A 21,988-nucleotide genomic window follows, 5' to 3' on the forward strand; every position below is an offset into this window, starting at 1 on the left:
ATTCGTAACCCTGCCCAAACCTACTCCCTTGACCTGCATTAACTGACTCTGGGAAAGCCACCTCCTCTTTCCTTCAAAGGAATATGCGAAGTCCTCATCCTTCCCTGCACCTTTCTACTGGATCAGATTCTTCTACCCACTGGCATCTACAGCCCCACCTATATAGCTGCACAGCCTGGCTTCCTCTGGTTTCTCAGAGAAACCTAATACTCGGCTCCTCCCTTTTGCTTCTGAACTGCAATATTACTCACTGTCCATTCCCAGGGTTGGTACCCAGAGAAAAGGCTGTCCCCTTCCCAGGCCCAGTGAGAGGAGAGGTTCTCCTCACAGTGGGCCTGAGGCAGTACTGCCTGCAGGTCATAAAGTTCCTGGACCATTCTCTTTGACAGTCCAAGCTTGTTTTTGGAGCAGGATTTAGCAAAGTTAATGATTATATTCTTGTTTAGCATGGAGCCAAGGAGCTCCCATCTTCACCCACTTCTGAAGGGCTTGCAGGAATTCTGCGTGCCACACTGACTGTACTTGCCCAGGGAAGACCAGACCACATCTCAAGTTGGCAGTGTGGTGACCCTCAAATAAGTCACATTTTCTTAGGGATTTCAAGTCTTCCAGCTTGAGTGTGGTGGTGAAAAGAAGTACTTGGGCCAGAAGGTGGAAGTCAATTATACCTATTTGGTGGGTCCTGAAGAGGGAGGGGAGGGAGGTAAACACTCCTGTGGGAAGCACACTTAACTGATGACTCTGGATGCCCTGTATGATGCCTTTGTTACAGTAGTTCAAAATCCTGGTCATTCTGACAGGGTTGTCAGGAACTGGGCTCAGTGGCTAACCTAGCCCTTAACCCACTTGATTTGTCTTGGAGAGAGGCTTTCGATCTATTGCACAGTTTGGCTTTTCAAGGCCACCCTCCTGCCTTAGTTTACTTAGTATTGGGATTAAAGGCGTGCACCACCACACCCAGCTCTTTTTGTTTTCTTTTGGTTTTTCAAGGTAGGGTTTTGTTTTAGCCCAGGCTCACCTGGAATTCACTATGGAGTCTCAGGGTGGTCTCAAACTCATGACAGTCCTCCTACCTCTGCCTCTAAAGTGTTGGGATTAAAGGTGTGTGCCACTATACCCATCCTGGCTCACTTAAATTTTTTTTTTATTAATTAAACATTTGGGTTGAAGAGATGGCTTAGAGGTTATGGCGCTTGCCTGTGAAGCCTAAGGACCCTGGTTTGATTTCCCTGTACCCATGTAAAAGCCAGATGCACAAGGTGGCACATGCATCAGGAGTTCATTTGCAGTGGCAGGAGGCCATGGTGTTCCCACTCTTGCTCTCTGTCTCTGAAATAAATCCCAGCACTCAGGAGAGAGAGGAAGGAGGACTGCTGTGAGTTCGAGGCCACCCTGAGACTACATAGTGAATTCCAGGTCAGCCTGGGGTAGAGTGAGACCCTATCTCAAAGAGAAATCAAGCATGAAGGGTTGGGCATCTTCTAGGAACTGGTGTGACTATGTGCAATATATATGTTCAGTTTCTCACCTGTCCCCCTATCTCATCTCTTGGAAGGGGTTAACAAAGTGATTTTACACATTTGGAATTGTATTTGTATTGCCTTTAATCCCAGCACTGGGGAGGCAGAGGTAGGAGGATCACCGAGAGTTCGAGGCTACCCTGAAACTACATAATGAATTCCAGGTCAGCCTGGACTAGAGTGAAACCCTACCTCGAAAAGCCCCCCTCCAAAAAAGATTGCAACAGAGAGAGATAGAAAAGAGGCAGACAGAGAATGGGTGTTCCAGGGCCTCTAGCTACTGCAAATGAACTCCAGATGCATGTGCCCCTTGTGCATATGGCTTATGTGGGTCCTGGAGAATTGAATCTGGGACGTTTGGCTTCGCAGGTAAATGCCTTAACTGCTAAGCCATCTCTCTAGCCCTGGCTCTGCATATTTTGTAAAAATTAGGGGAGAGGTTGGAGAGATGGCCCAGTGGTTAAGGCTCTTACTTGCATTCCTAACCACCTAGGTTCACTTCCCTAGTGCCCATTTTAAGCCAGATAAACAAAGTTGTGCATACATCTGGAATGAGTTTGCAGTGGCTGGAGGCCCTGGCATGCACATTCTCCCTGCCTCTCTGCTTCCAAGTAAATTTAAAAAAATTATTGACAACTTCCATGATTGTAAACAATATCCCATGGTAATTCCCTCCCTCCCCCCACTTTCCCCTTTGAAACTTCACTCCATCCTATCCCCTCCCCTCCCCCTCTCAATCAGTCTCAATTTTATTTTGATGTCATGATTTTTCCTCCTGTTTTGATGGTCTTGTTTAGGTAGTGTTAGGCACTGTGAGGTCATGGATATCCAGGCCATTTTGTGTCTGGAGGAGCACATTGTAACGAGGCCTACCCTTCCTTTGGCTCTTATATTCTTTCTGTCACCTCTTTGGCAATAGACCCTGAGCCTTGGAAGATGTGATAGAGATATTGCAGTGCTGAGTACTCTGTCACTTCTCAGCACCATGATGCCTTCTGAGTCATCCCAAGGTCACTGCCATCTGAAAAGAGAAGGTTCTCTAACCAAAAGTGAGAGTAGCATTAATACTTGGGTATGAACATTGGGCAGTTTGGTGAGCATAGTATATACATTTAGCCAGACAGCAGCAGAAGTTATACCCCTAGGGCTCATGACTACTTGCTTTAAATTTTCAATATCAGGGATGTATTCCCTCCCATGGAGCGGGTCTCCTAAATTAATTTTTTTTTAATCTAATAGGGTGTGGATTAGGTATTGACGTGCACAAGACAAGAGGAAGAAGTTGGGAATAGATCTCTTATTTCCCAAGAGAAAGAGCATACAGCTACTTTCTACTTTCTCCTTTCTCCTTTCCCAGATACTCTGAGCATCTAGTTGCCATAAGTTGAGGAACAACTGTTTAGACACTGCTGGCTGTGAGATCATTTCCCAAAACCGGCTAAACTTTATATTGAAACATCAAAGACATCTCTCTCTCGAGTGAATATACTTGCCAGCTTTTCCCTGGCTCCACCTCCCTTGGAGCAGGAAGCTGAGGCTGAAATGTTAAATAGCCATCCTATTCATCCCCTCTACTTACATTCCCCTCTTTAAAAGGTGTTCTCCAGCCCCACTGTCTTATTTTCCAGCTGGGAGAAACAGTGATTGATAGTCTAGTTGGACAGTTTTAGGCTCCCGACAGGCCCACCGAAAGTCTGCTGTCTAAACCTTGCTCTTGCCTCACATCCTCTGGCTGCTGTCCCCATTTGACCCAAATAAACAGATGATCATGTGAAGCCAGCAAGGCTGTTTGTTTTAAATAGCAAGCATCTCTGCTAAGCTCTGAAGCAGGTGGAGTATTGGGGGCAAGGGAGAGGCACTCATTTGTCCGGATTTGTCTCACTTACCTCCTGCTTCTGAAGCACCTCAGAAAGGTGTCTTCTTACTGGTGTAGAGCTGGTCCCTTCCAAGAGTAGTAGCTGGACTTAAGCCTCTAGAAGAGATCCTAGAGCTGTATGAGTACCATGGCTACCTGAGGAAGGAAGAGAGGGATAAACTGGACACCGCTCTGAACTGAAAGCTGTGAGACTGACTCCATGAAAAAATATGATTACTAATCAGTAGCATCTCAGGTTAGTGGCATGTACTATTTAGTTTCCCTCCTCCTGCCTCCATTTCTTACCCCCACCAAAGGCAAAGTCACTCTACCCAGCCAGCCTCGAAGTCACAGCAGTCTTCCTACCTCAGGCTCCCAAGTGCTGGGATTAGAGGGCCTATGCCACCTCTCTGGCTCCTACCTCAACAATTTTTTCTAGTTACAGAGTGGGCCAGGTCCAGCCACACCCAAAACAGGTGGTAGATGCCTTAAAGGAAGCAAGGTTGGGGCCAGCATCCATGTAATCTTTGTAGGAAAGGGGACCTCATTCTGTGGAGAAGTGAGTTGTGTTCTAATCTCCTTTACTCATTTTCCATGAGCACAGTCAATGATGCCCAGACATTTGTGTATGGAATGACTACTTGATGTTCAACTACACATACTAGGGCATTCAGTGTCAAGGTTGGGGCCCCCATTCACAAGGCTCTTGATTTCCAGGATCTCCTATGTAGGTTCTTTCTCTAGAATGCACTTTGATGCCCTCAAAGGGAAGAAACAAAACCAACAAGCATTTATACTAGTTCTCTCTACTCCTGGATGTTCTCCAGCTGGTTATTGAACTAGGCATCACCTGGAATTGAGGGAATATTGTGGGTGGGATGGATGGACGACCTGCCTCTGTGGACCTCATAATGGTTTGCTTTCTGGCATAGTGTTAAGTCCAGTATCTACTTTTTAAGTCCTGAAAACACTGCCATGGCCACTAAAGAGGCTTGAGACTCTGAGGTTATGTCCTGTGACTAGCACTGGAACAATAGAACTGGGTATGTCCCAGAGTGCCGCCCCAAATATGCCTTCAGCCAGCAGGTATCTGTACCAGTGGGGATTGTGTGGTCACCACTATAGGGCAGGATAGGGTTTCTGGCCCAGGAAATTTGTTGCCCCAATCAGTATTTCAAGTGTTCAGACCCCTTCCTACCCAGAAGTTTGGTAGCCAGCCTTTGGCTTTTTCCTGACTAGACGGGAAAAGGAGGCTTGCCTCAGAGCTGTCTTCAAAGAGTTGCTTGTGATCTATGAGATAAATTCACCTCAGGTAGCAAGGAGCAGCTGGAATAGTTTTAGACAAGTTACTTCCTCTTCGGCCTCAGTTTCTTTATCTCTGAGGCTGGACAAGTCAGCCCAAAGGTCTAACTTTCTGATTGTATGCAGGGTGCCCTTAAGAACTACGGCCAGTAAGAGTGCGCCTCCGGGAGAGCACGGTTCAAACCAGAGGCCGCGCCCGGCCAGCAGCCAGGGTCACCCGGCCAAGGGGAGGGCCTGGCTTCCGCCCTCCACGTTGTTGTTCCCGATTTGGGCCACGCCTCCTTATCCTGCTGTGGACGCTTCGCCTTGACCACTGTGGCCTGGGCCTCAAAGCAAAGGGTGTTCCGTGGGGTGGCCTAGTCCAACTCTCCACCCACATCAGATACTGGTGGACAAAAACAAGAACTTAAGGCAAACAAAGATTAGGACTTGATTTTTAATGGAAGGGTGGTAAAAAGTAGAAGGTAGGTCAAGGCATGACTGCGAGATTCCCCTTTAGGTAGTACACTCAACGTCACCCCGGGGGCCCCATCCACGGTCGCTAAACTGACCCTGCAGGCACGGGCCCTTTAAACCGAAGGCTGGCGGCGCGGGGTGTCCATGTGGAGCTGCTCCATGCCGTGTTGTCCTGCCCGCCCATTGGCCCGCGGCCCGGTGACGTAGCCTAATAGGATGCGAACGCACTGCGGGGGGAGGAACAGAGACAAACTACGGAACCGGATCGCCTGTCCGCTCGCTCCGTCCTCGTCAGCCTGCTAACGTCAGTCGGCTCCGCCCAGAGGCGGACCCCGGGGGAATTGCGACAGCCCGGCAGTTGCCGAATCTAGGCTGCTTATGGGTGGGAAGCGGAGATCCCAGTCGGGTCGTGGGTTTCCCTGACCTGTGATGTTCCTGTTTCGGCTCACCTAAGACTTGAACTTTCCACCCTTCCCTCCAGCTGAACAGACTCGGTCGTGAACGACCGGACACGCACTCGTACTTCTACTTGTGGCTGCCAATCCAGGAGGGTCGAGGCGGGAAAGCGGAAATGCCGCGCGCGAACCTAGCTCCATCTGCTCCCCCTCCCGCCCAGGCCACGTGTGCGCGCGCCGTCAGCGGTGGGCGGGGCCATCTGGCGCGACCCCGCCCCTCCGCGAGACGCCGCGGCCCTGCGGGCGGGGGCTCCGGTCCGGGCTTTGGCTGCGGCCCCGGTGTAGTAGCGGGGGCGGCGGCCGGGGGCAGCGCGGCTCCTTCCCTTGTTGTGTGTGTCGGTGCCTCCTCGCCATCTTGTTGCAAAGCCCTTTCTTGTCGGCGGGACTCCCGGGGGCCGCGGGGCGGGAGGCATCAGAAGGGAGGAAGAGAGGGAGGGGAAAGAGGAAGGCAGTGCCGCCTTTTTTTTTCTTGCATCAATTTTTTTTTTACATTTGCAAATTTATATTTTGCAAATATTCGGGGGAGACACAGATTTTTCTTCTCGTGCTCCCCCGTCCTTTCCTGAGGAGTGCGCTGCGCCGCCCAGCCCTGTCGCCCCCCGGAGGTGATCCCTTCCTCCTGCCCGCCCGCCAGCCTGACCTGTGCCTGGCTTGCGGGCCGCAGACTCGGCCCCGGCGCGCCCCCGGCCGCTCTCGGCGCGATGAGCATAGAGACGCTACTGGAGGCGGCCCGCTTCCTGGAATGGCAAGCACAGCAACAACAGAGAGCACGTGGTGAGCGGCCGGGCTGGGCCCCTAGGGCACTGGGCAAGGGGAGGTTCGTGACCCCAGCTCCCGAACCCATGGGAAACCGTAGAAGGCCCTTCTCCCGGACGGCCTAAAAAACTCGGCAGCTCAGGGCTCCCCGCAAGAGCCGCCGCCCCGGAAGAGTGATGCGGGTAGTGAAAATAATGAACTCATTAACATGCAGCGAGGGACCCAGCTTTTGCCGGCACCACCCGACCTGCCTGGTGCCCCTTCAGTGGGGGGCTCCTTTCATGTGGGCCGGTGGCACCCTGGGCCGAGGACGTGTGAACCAGGGGATGGGGTAAAGGATGATGTGCATGGGGGTGGCAAACCCACCCTTGTGTGCGTGTGTGCACAGGGATGTGTGACTAGGAGCCTTGGGGAGAGGATGAACGGACGTGTACACGGGGCGTGTGTACAGCACAAGAGTGGGCGTGTGCGTAACGGGGTGGGGGTAGGGATTACTCTACGCGGAGCAGCTCCCTGGCTTCCCTGGCCTCGGTAGGAGGGTGCGGGGAGCACTCCCAGCAGATCTACGCGCCGCTTGGGGCGGAGGCGGCCTTTGCAGAATGAAATGACATCGCGTGTCTTATGATCCTGGCCAGCCCCGCCTGACCCCGCCTCCCTGAACTGGGCTGGGTCGCGCGTCACAGGTTTGGGTGAGAGCCGGACTGACCGGGTGTACGCTAGAGTCCCGCGGGCCGCTGGGGGCAACCCCGAGAACCCCTTTCGCTGTGCCCCGCTTTAGCCGGTGTGGAATGTGGCGTGTCTGCGCGTTCCAAACCCGCTCTGGGCTGGAATGTTGCGTGTGCCTGCGTCCCAAGCCAGTTGGTTACACCGGGTGGTGACGTGGATGGGCCCCGCCCCCGACCACGTGCACGGGGGACACTCCCGCTGGGGACGGCGCGGCCAAGCCCCTCCTAGCGGCCTCGCGCTCGGCCGGGGGCGTGGCCGGGGCGGGGCTGGTTGGGGGCCTTGCACCGGTTGGGCCCTGGTCGGGATTACTGGGCTTCTCTTAGGAAGAGCCTTTGCCCTGTGGAGGAGGAGCCTCGCTCCCCTCTGGGTTCTTACCCGAACCTCCTTGATCTTGATCCCGAGGCGTAGGAAACCCTCAGAATGTCGTGGTTACAAGGCGTTTAAAACTCGTGTCTCCACTGCCCCCCACCTCTTAAAAAAACTAGAAAAAAGGTCTCCCCGGGCCCTCCTGGCAAAACCTAGGCCACACTGGAATGAGCCAGCTTGAGAAGGGCAAACTTTGGTGCGCTTTCAGGGGAAAGAGATGAGGCTTTTATGGTCCTGTCCCCGCCCGCCCTTGGTGGTCCCATCCTCTGAATGTCGCTTAGCTTGTAGAAAGAGAAACACCTCCGCTTTCAGACTGCTGCGAGGGCCTCAGACCTGGAATGATTTGTGTGCAGTTCCTGGGGACTCCTGAGTCCCCCAGAACCCTTCGGCCGGCTTGATTGTGGTGAAGAAGGTGCTTCGCCCTCCTTTCTTTTTCTCTGCCATTGTTGCTTCAATGATGAGTCATGCAGGAGGTAGTAGTGTGTGTTGTGTGCGTGCGCGCGCGCGCCTGCAGCTTATGCAGCCGCCACGGCGGGCGGACTGGGGCGGGGGAGCTGCGGGTCCGCAGGCCTGCTCAGACCTACAAGCCTGTCAAGGTCAAGAGTCACTGGAGATATTTGGGACACAGATTCTTGGGTTTTGAAAGACTGATAGGCCGGGACTTAAGCCCGCACGTCCCTCCCCATGTCTTTGTGGACCACTTCAGGCTCAGGCAATGGACAGTGGTAGTGGTTAGCCAGAAGGTCTGGTATGAAGAGCCCAGCGGTAGGGAGGAGGATCGTGCATAGGGTTTGGAGAGACTGAGTCACATACTGCTTCCGCCAACACAATGCCACTCAGGAGTGCCACTTGCATCGCTGTGTATGTACTGTGCTCTGTGCTAGAGGTGAACAGGATTGACGGAGCTGTTACCTCCAGGGAACCCTCATTTCTCCCTAACCTTAGCCCAAGGCTTGCTGGGAAAGGGAAGAAGATCCTCACTGCCATCCTTCCTACCTTTGCTCAATAAAGCCCAGAACTGGCCAGTAAGATGGTGGGGATAATGGATGCAACTTTGCAAAGGAACCTGGGAAAAAACTCCTCTAAGAAGCTGCAGAACCCTGCCCCTCACCCAAGTGGTAAAAACTGGGGGCAAGCCAAGTTCGGATCCTGGGTCACAGCTTTTTGGTGCTGGATCAGAGAGTTTTGGAGAGTGAGTGCTGGAAAGCTAAATATGCTCCAAGAACTTATGTGTAGAGATGCCAGACCTGGTTCTAGCCAGTTAATCTCCACAATTCACTGTCTTCTCCTCCTGAGGTTCTCTTCTCTGACCTGGAGCGGGAAGAATGGGAGAGAAGAGGGTGTGGGACATGAGCCTGCTGACCAGAACTGCTCTTCTGGAGTGTTTGCTGATGACCAGCTCTGAATAGGGATCCTCTTGATCACTGGCTCTTCCACTTCAAGGCCAGGTTTCCTGGCCTAAACCAGACACTTTGCACACAGGATGAACCCGAGGATGTGTGCATATGTGAGTGATTGTGAGAGAAGAGAGGAAAAGACAAGACTGTTTTGGTGCTCAGCAGCAGGACCCGTCCTGGGTTTTCCCAGCATTGGTGAAGGTGACTTGAGCTGGACTCTACCTTGGCAAGAGGGAGCTAGCTATCATGTCCAGAGGCACCTGACCACTCTCTGCCAAGCTACCTACCTGGTAGCATGTAGAAGGATAGAATTTCTGTGCATATTTTGAGGCCATGGAATGTGGACCCCTCAACCTTTAGGTTTGTGTTTGCAGAATCCCTGGGCCAAAGTAGCTTGGAAGGTTGTAGGCAACTTATGGTCCATACTCTCTGAACCCAGATTATGCTAAATTCCTTCTGGCCAGTGTCAGGGAAAGGTGTGAGAGCATGATTTGAGTGAGAGAACAGCTATGGGTGCAGAACCTTCTTTGAAAGTTCCTATGAAAGTTGTGGTGGCGCACACCTTTAATCCCAGCACTCAGGAGGCAGAGGTAGGAGGAACACCATGAGTTCCAGGTCATCCTGGGCTAGAGTGAGCCCCTACCTTGGTGGGGGGGGGGGAAGGTGGGGGGGTAAGTTAGCCAGGGAGAAGAAGTAGGAAGCTTTGATCGGCTGTCTCTGACCTGGGCTGGCCTTCTTCAGTTAAGGTTATCATACCAGGACAGGTGTGATGGAGTTTTGACACACACCTGGGTCCTGCCTGGCACCTGTGTGACATTGCGGGGTGGTGGCACTGGAAGAGAGAGTAGGGGAGAAGGATGTTGCCATTTCCTAAAGGTTTGGACATACTTTAAAATAAAATGTTTGTCATCAGAGCACCTGCCCTTGGGGCCTTGTCTGTCCCTCTTACCTGTGCAAAGTAGGGTACTTGTCCCAAGGCTAGTGAAAGTTTGGGTCTTTTGTCAGTCAAAAGAATGGAGGTGGGGGCTCAAATTGTGTGGGCCAGGGATGCCCCAGGATTAGCTACTGTTGGAACTCTGTAGACTTCTTTGCCAGTGTGGTTTGTGGGAAGCTGAAGCATGGGGAGCTGGTCTTCTGTGAGGCTGTGACCTAAGCCATGCTGACCAGGAGAGAGGCTTGGGGGAACAAGTCCCCCTCTCATTACAGCTATCATGCTCTGTTGGGCAGCTCCCCTTCCTGAAGAGCAGGAGAGCTAGGAAGAGGCCCCAGAACTCCCGTTTCCCTCCCAGCACTTCTCTGCTTCCTCTTTGGTCTCTTCCTCCTCTGGTAGAGCTGGAAGGGGACCGCTTTCTCTCAAGGTTTTACTGACCAAAGGGCCCTGGGGCCTCTGAGCTGGAAAGACTCAAGGGAGGTTGCACTCCTCCTCCCTAGGGAGGGTGTGGCTACCTCTGTGTTCTCAGCTGAGTGGTGGATTCTGCTGGAGGAAGGTCTCCTCACTGACCAAGGGGTGGAGACCCAGCGGTGTAATCTTGGAACCTAATGGTGGGCCTTGGGAGAGGACTGAACAGTGGGGAGATGAGGCCTGTTTTCAGACAGGCCATGAGCAGGTCTCACTTTCCTGCTGTTCTTTCAGCAAAGAAGCTGAAGGAAATGATCTTGAAGGGGGCCTGAGTGCTGTGGCCCTGCCCAGCTTCCACCAGAACGCCTGCTTCTCACCTTTCTGCTACTGTGCCTATTCGGTGGGGGAGGGGTATGGAGCGGATGAACAACGGGAGATTTGAGAGAAATGAGTCCTGACAGAATAATCAGCATACTGCCAGTCATGCTGGTGCTTGCCTTTAGTCCCTGAGGTAAGAGGATCGCCTTGAGTTCGAGGCCAGCCTGGGGCTACAGGGTGAGTTCCAGGTCAGCCTTGGGTCCTGCCTCAAAAAAATAAATAAAATGCTTCCTGGGGAAAATAGAGGTCTTGGGCCCTAACCTGGGAATCCAAAGTCCTGGGCCATTTCCTCATGAGGTAAAGGTGATGTCTCTGTGACATGGGTCTCTTGGGAGATTGGGGATGTGATTGTGAGAAGACACTTAGTGAATTTACATTATTGACAACAGTACAAGACATCTGGCTAGGTGTCAGGGGACCTGCTGTGTGACTGACAAATCATTTTGGCTCTGTTCATTTGTTGCATCTGTGAAACAAACTGCCTACCGTCTAGCAGGTGCTCAGTAAATACTATGGAAAGGGTTTTTCAGGAGCTGATTCCCCCTCTATTCTGTGCTGGCCTGCCTGAGCACGTTTTTTTGGTGGCCTGGCCTCTAGCCAGCTCTCTGACCTCCTCATCTGTTCCTCTGCACATCTCATCTCTGTCCCCCTGGCTACCCTCTGTTGATCACCTGCTTCCTCTCACATGCACTCCTGCCTTCCCCCAGCCCAGTGTGTGCGTTTTTGCTCCACATCCTGCCTCAGGTTGTGAGCACCCCCGTGGCAGGGACCACCAGACCTGCTTTCTCTATTCAATGCTGTGTTTCCAGCAAGACTTCAGCGCTGCTTAGTTGGGCATGCTTGGGTATGTATGGCGTCTTAGGCTGGTCCGCGGGGTCACCGAGAACTGAGTGGGATGGAGTCAGAAGCAGGGGTCCAGACCCTGGGATTTGCTGAGATCCCTGTGTGTTCTCTCTACTTAGAGGAGCAGGAACGCCTTCGCTTGGAGCGGGAGCAGGAGCAGAAGAAGGCCAGTAGCCTGGCCAGGCTGGCCCATGCCCTGCCTGTGGAGGAACCCCACATCAAGGCGCCACCCTTGCCTCTGTCACCACCGGCACCACCGCCAGCACCCCCCCCACCGCTTGCTACCCCTGCTCCATTGACTGTCATTCCTATTCCTGTAGTGACCAGCCCTCCCCAACCACTCCCCCCACCACCACCAATGCCCCCTGCTGCCCAGCCTCTGCCTCTGGCACCTCGCCAGCCAGCCCTGGTCAGCACCCCTGGACTCAGCATTAAGGAGCCACCCCCCCTGCCCACCAGGCCACAGGTGCCCACCCCTGCTCCCTTACTGCCTGAATCGAAGACCACCATTGCACCCACGGGCAGCCCCAAGCCTCTGCAGCCCCTCCCTACACCCATCCTGACCATAGCACCACACCCTGGTGTCCAGCCTCAGCTGGCCCCTCAGCAGCCACCCCCACCCACCCTTGGGACCCTGAAGTTGGCACCAGCTGAAGAAGCCAAATCCAGTGAACAGAAGAAGAGGCCTGGGGGGTGAGTGGGACATGGGAGCAGGGTGGGTGGGATAGACAACCATTCACTTTGGGCTGTGTGTGTAAGAAAAGGTACCCTCCCCAGCTGGCCCTTCTGGGATTAAAGCACTGTCTTCTGAATGAATGGCCACTGCCTTCTGCTGCGTTCACGCTTTGGTGTTAACCTGACCCACACTGGGGTTTATGGCCTTTCCAGGCCTTTGGAGAGTACTGCATATGGGACCCCAGAGTCACCTGCCTGCTTCTGAGTCCCAGGATCCCTGGTCTCAGGTGGATAGGATGGAGGGGTCCAGGGATTGTGGAGTTTGGGCGTACATGCACCCTCCAGTGCATGGGTAGGTTCAGTACAGGACACACACCTCCCACTTATAGAATGTTGGGGGCCAAAAGGCTGTGGCACTTGGCGGGTGATCAGGAAGGCTGCCTATTAGGGCTCCCCTCCCTGAGACTCCTGTCTGTCTGGGTTTCAGGATCGGAACCAGAGAAGTCCACAACAAATTGGAGAAAAACAGGTGTGTGTGCGTGCGAGTGTGACTCTTGGCGCTCCCTTCCCCTCCTCGGTCTCACCTACCCGTGGTTCCCCCAAAGCTTCCTTTGGGCTTTGCCTTCGCGCCCCCAGCCCCAGCCCCGTCCCCCTCTGGCGCTAGCTGACAAGGCTCGCTCCCTCTCCCCAGGAGGGCCCATCTGAAGGAATGCTTTGAGACCCTGAAGCGCAACATTCCCAACGTGGACGACAAGAAGACTTCGAATCTGAGTGTGCTGCGGACCGCGCTGCGGTACATCCAGGTACGGAGGAGGGAGGCTGGGCCGGGGCGGGCGGTGCCGACCCGTCCGCAGCGCCAGCTTCCTCCCGCTCCGGCGCGGCGCGCTCCCGCCTCCCTCCCTCCCGCCAGCCCGCCGGCCGCCGCCAGCTCGCCCCGCCCTCCGCGCGCCGGCTGCGCCGCCGCCTCCACGCGGGCGCTGAGCACATGGCCCGGCTGACGTCAGCGGGGCTCCCAGCCCGGGAGGGGGCGGGCGAAGGGCGCGCGCGTGCGCGGGAGGGAGGGCGGTGCCGCCCGCTCCCCTGCCTTCCCCTCCCCCGCGGCGCGTCGTGTGCGCGCGGCCCGCGCGGCAGGTGGGGGTGGCGCTAAGCCCGGTGCCGGTGCCCCGCGTGACAAGGACACGGAGCGGGCCCGGGGTCAGGCCGGGTGGCTGTGTCTAGCGCGGGGACGTGGACGCGGAGGGCGAGTCCGCCTGCCCGGCCCCAGGGTCACGGAACATTAACTGCACGGCCCCGGCCGGCGGAGAAAGGGGGTGCTCTTCTCTAGGGGCCCCTGTCGTGGCCGCGCGTTCTCTTCCTGTGGAGCCCTCTGCAGTAGTGAGGAGCTGCCCGATATGACAGTTGCCATGACGGCCTGGAGTTTCCGTTTCCCTGGAAACCGGCGGCGGGAGTGCTCGGCGTGCGCGGGAGGCGGCGGGGGATGGGGCGCGCGGCCGCGGAGACGGGCGGGACTTGGCGTGCGTGGGGCAGGGTGAGCCTCGGGGTCTCCCCATCGGCCCGCTCGGGATGCTCTGGGCCGCCTGGTGTCGTCACGACCTCCGTGGGAGGGGGCGGCCACGAGCAGGGTCACGACCCCGAAGAAGCCTGAGGGGGCGCCGTCCCGCGCGCGAGGGGGAGCCGGGCGCTCTTCCAGGTCGCTTCCCGGCAGCTGGGAGGGGCGGGGCTTGGCGGCGCTGTGAGCGGGCGCGGCCGCGGGGAGTGACGCAGCAAAGCCGGCCGCGTGGGTGCGCGCGTGCTCCGAAGGGGAGGGTCCTCGCCTGGGGCCCTAGGGGCCGCGTAGGCTGTGAAAAGCCAGGCCAGACAGTAGTTTTGCTGAATTTAGGCTTAGAGGTCATTTATTGTCTTTAGCTATGTGGCTTCGTAGCAAGTCCTTGTCAGTAGTCTGTGATATTTTCTATAAATATCAGCTTCCTCCTCTTTTTGGTTATGTTAAGTGGGAAAAAGTAATAGCGCCATAGAAATGTTAGAAAATTTGAAAATGATTGGTGCAAATAATTCGCAGCGCTGTAAGCGTCATAGGAATTGTTACCTAGAAGTGGGAGCTGTAAGAAGGCAAGTTCTTTTTTTTAAAAAAAAATTATATTTGCAAGCAGGGAGGGAGAGAAAGAGAATGGGCACAGGGCCTCTGGCCAATGCAAACGAACTCTAGGTGCATGCACCACTTTGTGCATCTGGTTTTAAGTAGGTGCTGGGGATTCGACCCTGGGTCGTCAGGCTTGCAGCAAGAGTATTAAATCACTAAGCCATCTCTTCAGCCCAAGCTCTTTGCATATACATACTTGGAATAGGGAGTTTTGCATGAAGTGTGGGTTTGACAGTAATTTGAGAAAGACTCGGTAGAAGCAGCAGAATGAAGCTCCCTCGAGCCGCGCCTTCACTGACTAGGAAGTGGGAGGAATCCCAGGCTATCCCTAATTAATGCTTTTGTCTTGGTGTTGGGAAGTAGAAACAGAAATGGAAATCTCACACATCTCAGAAAACCTAGGTCACTTGTCAATTCATTCCTTGTAGTGAAGTCCTGGGTCTTCTGAGTACACTGGAGAGCAAAGAAAAAAGGGTGGGCTCTGCTGGTAGGTTTGGTCCGGTGTGGATTTGAATGTGAACATGCCAAGGATGGCGCAGTGAGGGCACAATAGGCACAAGGGTGACGGGATCTATTCCAGGGAGAGGGCATTTGAGAAGACCTGCCAGATGTATTAGAGTGAATGAAGCAATGAGGGAGAGGAAACCCTTCATATTTCAGTATTTATCCAACAGAAGGGAGAAGGATGCTTCTCTTTTTCTTTTTTAAGCAAAAGATGGTAGGAGGGTTGCCACGCAGAGAGGCACAGCAGGCACTGAAAGTTGGTCCTGGAAAAAGCAGTGCGGCTGTGTAGACCTAGAACCTTGATAGTGTGCCCAGAGCAGGAGGCTGTAAGCCCTAGATGGACTCCGAAGCTGCTTGCAGGGAAAATACTTGATGAGAAAGCCACAGTCAAATGTAGAGAGTCAGGAAAAGTAGGTGAGCATCCAGGTGGTCACAAAGGAAGTGGGTTTAAAATGAAGCCATGTGGATTGAGGGTATAGCTCAGTGGAGTGCTTGCTTAGCCTGTGAGAGGTTGTGGGCTTGATAGCATCACAAAAATAATAATAAATAAATAACAAAGCAGTGTGGACTTAACTTTGAACCCCAAGGAAACTTTCCAGGAGCCTGGTGGGCTTGTGGGTAACTGGGCTAGGTGAGAAGAGGAGGTTTTGGCCTCTGACACTTTCTCTCCCTGACCCAGAAGTCTAGCCTCTCTGCAAGCAGGAGATAGAGTTCAGGATGGTGCTTCCAGCCTCCAGCCCCCAGGTTCAAGTGAGGGCTGAGTCACCATGGGCCTGTGGTTGATGTGGCCTCCTCTGATGTCATGTCCAGCCCTCAGGGACAGAGCCAGGTGAGAGGCCACATTAGATGTGGTATGGGCGTGTTTGCATGTGTGTTAGTGTGGAGAGGGGAGGGTAGGTCTTTCTGTTTCTAGCAGAAATATGGGAAGAAACAGGTTAAATCAAAGCCAAGATGGTAGAGGAGGCTGTGTGTTCTGGGCCAGTATGATATGGGCATGTGTTCCAAGACACAGCTCAAAGCATCACTCACTACAGTCAGAATCGAGCTTGGGGAAGGAGTGTGGGGAAGTAGGTACAGCAACAGGTGGGGTTAAAGGTTTTGTCATACCCCACAGGAAAAGCTGTGCATGTCTCTAAGGAATGGAAGCAGGTGGGCGAGGGGAGTTTTCTGGGTTTACTGATTCTCTCTGTGACAGAGGGGAGAATGGAACAAATGTGGGGAAGGTTGTAAATAGTATGCTTACAGATCTTTCTCTAGGGACTGACTAAGCACACTGCCAACTTCCTGGCTACTGGTAGGGTTAGAACATGAATTAACTATGGAATAGTTCGTATTATCCCTTGCAGTTTGGGCAGGGACAGTGCATGTTGAAACAGACATATGAAGTATTTCAGTGGTTATGGGAGCCAGGTTAATGAAGTCCAATCTCACAGTCTCTTATTCAGTGCTCAGATGTATTGTAGGGGTGCTGAGAAAGGCTATGAAGCAGGGAAGAGTATTCCAGGGAAGGTCTTGCAACAGTGGAGGAGGTGGGGGACTCTGGTGTAGTTTTGGAGCAAGAAAAACCTGAGGATGAACATGTACGGATCTGTGTATGAGCATCAGGGCTCACAGGGTTCAGCGAGGAAAACTAAGACAAGTGGGTTGGCCTGGTGTATGAAGAGCTGTGGTTTCTACAGTTGGATATGACCTGTGTGCCTTGGAAGCTAGGTGCTCAGGACCAGGTTGAAAAATGGATTTGGGAGGCAGCAAGGTGTCTGCCTTGACTAATGGACACAGAAATCTTGATATGCCTAGGCCAGGAGACATTGAAGTGTTGGGCTCAAGTGTCTAGAGTCCAGAGGCCATTTAATAGGCCCTTTAGAAGGCAGTGGAGAAGTGGACATGAGCTGGCCTTTGGAGCTGCTAATAACATGTACAAAGGGAACTGCGGAGGCTGTAGACTAGGGTAAAGTCCCAGTGTGGAAGGTCTTGAGAGGAGAGACACTGGGCTAAGAAAGCTTCTCTTGTTCATGTTATGTGGAATGGCTAGTTTGGAATCTGAGATGAGGACAGAAGTCCCTCCAGGGGTATGCAGTCAGTTGGGGTGCTGTGGAGCTCCCCAAGAATATTTGTTGGCCAGTGAGACATATTGCAGGGTTTGGGGATTCAGTAGCCTAGGGAGTCTAGAAGGCCATGGGCAGTCCTGGGTGAGGAGCAGTGAGATGAAGAGGCAGCATCAATGTCCTGCAGAACAGTCAAGAGGCTTGGGGGGAGCTACAGAGCCAAGCCTTCTGGTTGGGAGAGTGCTGTCACCGTCTAGCTGGTCACCCTCCAAGGACAAAGTTACCAAGGGGACAAGTGAAAGCATAGGTAGCATCTGGGGTTCTTTAGGGAATGGGTTCCAAGGAGGGTACCTGCAGAATCATGATTAAGCAGAACGAGATGAATTGTGATAGAGACAGTGAGAGCAGGAGATGGGAAGAGGGGCTGGGAAGTACCTCTGGACCAGATCAAGGTTGGGGTGGGTAAGGGCCCCCACACTTAGATCTATGCTTGCTTTTATTGGTGCCTGCTCAGGAACTCCTAGTACCTGGCATGCTGAGCCGTGTTGGGGCAAAAGAGTAGAGCAGGAGGCAGGCGTGGTCTCCAGCTGCCCTGGTCACTGCAGATTGTCCCTGTGGGCTGGCAGATGTGGAGAGGTTTTGAGGTGCTGTGGGCCCATGACTACATTGCTCAGGGTATCCTGCTGTCCCTTGCCCTGTCTCCAGTCTCTGAAGAGGAAGGAGAAGGAGTATGAACATGAAATGGAGCGACTGGCACGAGAAAAAATCGCCACGCAGCAACGGCTAGCAGAGCTCAAGCATGAGCTGAGCCAGTGGATGGACGTGCTGGAGATTGACCGTGTGCTCCGGCAGACGGGACAGCCTGAGGACGACCAGGCTTCCACCTCCACAGCCTCTGGTGAGCTCCAGCCCCTGGGCTGGTTCCACTACCCACAAAGGTTGTCCCCAGCTTCCCTGAGCAGGTTTTTGACTGTTAGATGAGGTGGCCTCTATCCTAAGCCCATCATATCCTCAAACTTCCAGGGGCATCTGTGCCCCCAACCACTTGTCTCTCAAGCTTTTCTGACCTGCAAACCCTGCCCTGTGTTCCCCTACAGAGGGTGAGGACAACATAGACGAGGATATGGAGGAAGACCGGGCAGGCCTGGGCCCACCCAAACTGAACCATCGGCCCCCACCGGAGCTGCTAAAATCTACTCTGCCACCCCCCAGCACTGCCCCCGCACCTCTGCCTCCTCATCCCCACCCAGTGGCCCTGTCTCCTGCTCACCTCCCTGTGCAACAGCAGTCGCCACAGCAGAAGACCCCTCTACCTGCCCCTCCTCCCCCACCAGCAACCCCTGCCCAGACGCTAGTGCCAGCTCCAGCTCATCTGGTGGCCACAGCCGGGGGTGGCTCCACAGTGATCACCCACACAGCCACCACCCACGCCTCAGTCATTCAGACTGTGAACCATGTTCTCCAGGGGCCGGGTGGCAAGCACATTGCCCACATCGCCCCCTCAGCCCCCAGCCCTGCTGTGCAGCTGGCACCTGCCACGCCCCCCATTGGCCACATCACAGTGCATCCTGCCACCCTCAACCATGTGGCCCACCTCGGCTCCCAACTGCCCCTGTACCCTCAGCCTGTGGCTGTGAGCCAGCCTGTGGCAGTGAGCCACATTGCCCATACCCTCTCGCACCAGCAAGTGAATGGCACAGCTGGGCTGGGGACCCCAGCCACTGTTATGGCAAAGCCAGCTGTGGGAGCCCAGGTGGTACACCACCCTCAGCTGGTGGGCCAAACAGTGCTCAACCCTGTGACCATGGTCACCATGCCCTCCTTCCCGGTCAGCACTCTCAAGCTGGCTTGAGGATGAGGCCACTCAGGCCCCCAGTGGGGGCAGGGAAAGGGGACCTACTTGCCCCTCTCCCACCCACCAGCTCCACACATTCCAGCCAGGCCCAGGCCCACCCCACCCATGCCACCCCCAGGCTTCCTAGGAGAAAGGTACAGAGACTCTGAGCCAGGGGAGTTGGGTGCACGAGGACCTGGTAGAGACTGACGAGGGCACTCTGTTGGATGCTCTGCCTGTCCAGCTGGTATCGGCTCCAGTGCCGCCTTGCTCCCGCACCCTGCCCCTTGACATCTGGACTGTGGCTTGTGTTCTCTGGCTTCTCTCTTCCCTGCCCACCTTCCTGCACTGCTGCTGCTGTTGCTCTGTCTGGGGAGGTGGCTGAGCACCCTGGCCTCCCTTCCCCAGCCTCAGTGTCCTCTGGAGGGGAAGTGGAGGCAGAACTGAATCCATGGCCCAGAAAGGCAGGGAGCAGAAGCTGAGAGGAGCCCTGCTCTGGATGACGGATCAGGCCCAGACAGGTAGATAGATGCCTGCACTTGGGGCCCTCTTTTACCCACTTGCAGTCACTGTGATTGGTTATTGTAGAAACTATTTAAAGTGAGTCTTTACCACCAGTAAAACTCAAGTTGTTGCCAAGCTTTTTTCCACCCGATACTGGGCTCCTGACCTCTCTGGAGAGCAGTCTGAGGTTGAGGCTAGAAGGGGTCCAGCTTAGCAATCCTGCCTCCCACCCTGGTTCCGGTAGCCTGGGCCTTGCCTCGGAGGGAGGAGAGCTGTTCTTGGTTTGGTCCCATCCTTGGACTTGACACTCACTGCCCTGGTTCCTTGCTCTACGCAGAGCAGTGCACTTTCCCAGAACTCTGGGTTTGGGTTCTGCCTGCGGCTTGGGAGACATGGACCAGAAGCTGGTCTGCTTTAGGCATGCAGACACCACACTTGCTGAGGCATCAGGAAGCTGAAGTCCAGGGGCTTGGCCAAAGCCCTGAACCTTTCCCCAGTTAGGCCCTTAGGGCCAATGGACAAGAGGTCTGGGCCAGAATTGGGGCTTGCCACTATAGAGGAGCGCTGCTTCTGCTCCCACCTCTGCCTGCCACCTCTCCCGAGACCTCCCATCTCTGCAGTGGCACTTCTGAGGCCCCTTCCAAATGGGTGCTACTGTGCACCACCATCTTCCCTGCAGAAAGGGCTTCTATTGGGCCAAGGACAGAGCTGAGCTTGGGTTGAGAGGAGTGAGGGTACTGTGTCCCTTGACTCTGGTATGGCAGATTGCTTTGGCTTCTCTTTCTATGTGGATATTTATTACAAAGTGGCCTTGTGTCAGACACTCAGTTACACGCACGTGTGCACATTCAGCTCCCCACTGGACACACTCACCAATGGCCTTTCAGTGTGGAGCAGAAAGCAAGTGTCCCTATGTGTGAAGTTTGCACTGGGGGGCCAGGCAGGTGAGGGGACCAGAAGGGAGCGCTCAGGATCCCTGGAAGGATACTGTGGGCAGAGCACCAAGGCCAGCAAAGGTCTTGAATTCCTTCCCCCTGGAAATAAAGACTCCTCAGATGCCTCAGAGCTCCCAGGTCTTCCTGGCCCTGGAAACCTTCCAGGGCACAGACTTGTCTCCTGAGGTGGTGAAAGTGCAGCGAGGACCAGGTCTCTGCCCAGCTCAGCAATCCCACCCCACAAGCCGGCTGCCTTCCTGGGGCTCCAGCCACCTCTACCCATCCCCTGGCTTGGGGCCAGCTTCGCCCTCCGCTCCATTGTAACAATGAAAGAGCAGAGCCTGGTGCTGGCAGTCCGATCACTTTGGTGAACCTTCCCCCTCCCCCCATCTCCTCCTTCCCAATCTTGAGGCCAGTTCCAGAGTTCAAACCATTGTGTTGGCCATTGCCCTCAGGCCTGCACAAATACCTCATCATCTCCCCACCCCTCCTGCCCCCAGCGGGGTCCTCCAGATCTAGTGCCGAATGACTATGTCCAGACTGGTGATGATGGGTGTTGTTGCTATTGTTTTTGTTGTCGTTTGTGAACGCTGTGACGTGTGCCCAAGTGGGCAGCCACCTCCTAGCCCGTCCTTGGGCATCTCCCCTTTGAGAGCTGATAGGACCACATCTGTCCTCACCCCTGTGGGACCGCCTGGCCCTTCCCTCCCTAGCCCTTCCAGCCTGGGACACACACACACCTTACCTCTCATGCGTGTTTTCTCTTTGCTATTTGGAGTGGCTCACTGGCTGGGACCTTTACCTCGGGGAGAGGGGGAGAGTGGTCCTTGGGGGCCAAAGAAGGGCAGGGAGTGCCTAGAGGGTAGTTGGGTCGCAGTAGGCCCTGCTCTCTGGGAACAGCTGCTTCTCCCTTCCCAGGGTCCCAACCCCAACCCCCAAAGAGGTGGCCCTTGTTTACAGTGAGGACTCTGGTCACTGTGTCTCTGTTTCCTGAAATATGAACTGTAGCGACCCCAGACCATAGAGATTTTTATGTGTTTGGATATATCTGCTGTGTGGGATAAAAAAAGACCTACAAAAATCCTAATTTTGTACATATTGTATTTTTACTATTGAACTGTATTCTAGTGGTTGTTCATGCTCCAAGACTTTAGGTATTGAGACATGAATACTATCCATGTAATAAGCACTTGCCTGGAATAAAACATAAAACTGAAATAAACCTGCACTGAAACCGGAGGTAGAGCTGCCACCTGCAGCCTGTGACTCTTTTTTTTTTTTTTTTTTTACTGGAGCCGGAGCCCTGCAGGTGAAGATCTGGGGAGAGGCAGTGGGGGCACACTGAAGGCTGAGGTAGAAGGGTGGAGAGTTGGCTAACCTGAGCTACATAGTAAAGCCCAGACTAAAGGCAACCACCCAGCAGAGCAGGTAGGGCCTGTCTTTATCCTGGGATGTTTGGGGGAGAAAGCCAGACACATTTGGAAAAGATTTGAGCTCCAGCTATGATCCTTGTCTTCCTTGTGTTGTTTATGCAGTGCTTTCTACTTCCTCAAACCATTTTTTTTTAAACATTATCTTGGTTTCATCTTTCTTCAGTCCAGTGAAGTAAATAAGCCATGAGCTAGCCCATTTGAGCAGATAAGGAAACAGGTTTGAGGTGGCCAAGTGATTTAATTATGGTCAAATAGTTGCCTAGGACCTCACCCAGATTTTTTAGCTCAGTAAAATCCTTTCCCTAGAAATTGCCATCCTTGATCTGGCATGCCAGGGGCAGAATGGGAAGGCAGGGGTCATCCCAGTGGTCTTATAAAGTTGGATCAGGGAGCCATGATCTTAGCTGGAAACAGAAGATTCTTAGCTCCATAGCTACATTTTCTCTCCCCAGCCCAGTTCTTGACAAGTGGTCTTGGGAGCAAGTGGTGGGAAACCAAGGGTGCAGGCACTGGGGCCTGACACAG

The 21,988-nt window shown here is 54.2% G+C and overlaps 1 protein-coding gene across 1 annotated transcript; it reads left to right on the forward strand.

Moving 5' to 3' along the window:
- The first annotated feature begins 5,966 nt into the window (after positions 1-5,966).
- On the forward strand, positions 5,967-21,269 carry Mnt (MAX network transcriptional repressor). Its single transcript, XM_004667840.2, has 6 exons — positions 5,967-6,362; positions 11,513-12,086; positions 12,556-12,597; positions 12,760-12,871; positions 17,463-17,655; positions 17,855-21,269. The coding sequence occupies exons 1-6, from the start codon at positions 6,290-6,292 to the stop codon at positions 18,607-18,609; spliced, it is 1,749 nt and encodes a 582-aa protein (XP_004667897.1). The 5' UTR covers positions 5,967-6,289; the 3' UTR covers positions 18,610-21,269.
- The last annotated feature ends 719 nt before the right edge of the window (positions 21,270-21,988 follow it).

This window comes from Jaculus jaculus, chromosome 9 (assembly GCF_020740685.1).
Source record: "Jaculus jaculus isolate mJacJac1 chromosome 9, mJacJac1.mat.Y.cur, whole genome shotgun sequence".
Lineage (NCBI taxonomy): Eukaryota > Metazoa > Chordata > Mammalia > Rodentia > Dipodidae > Jaculus > Jaculus jaculus.

What these genes read in the sequence shown, in the direction of transcription:
- Mnt (XM_004667840.2), top strand. Translation starts at nt 6,290, where the DNA reads ATGAGCATAGAGACGCTACTGGAGGCGGCCCGCTTCCTGGAATGGCAA. An exon ending in GCAACAACAGAGAGCACGTG is followed by an intron (nt 6,363 to 11,512) that starts GTGAGCGGCCGG and finishes CTCTCTACTTAG; the next exon opens with AGGAGCAGGAACGCCTTCGC. An exon ending in CCGCGCTGCGGTACATCCAG is followed by an intron (nt 12,872 to 17,462) that starts GTACGGAGGAGG and finishes CCCTGTCTCCAG; the next exon opens with TCTCTGAAGAGGAAGGAGAA.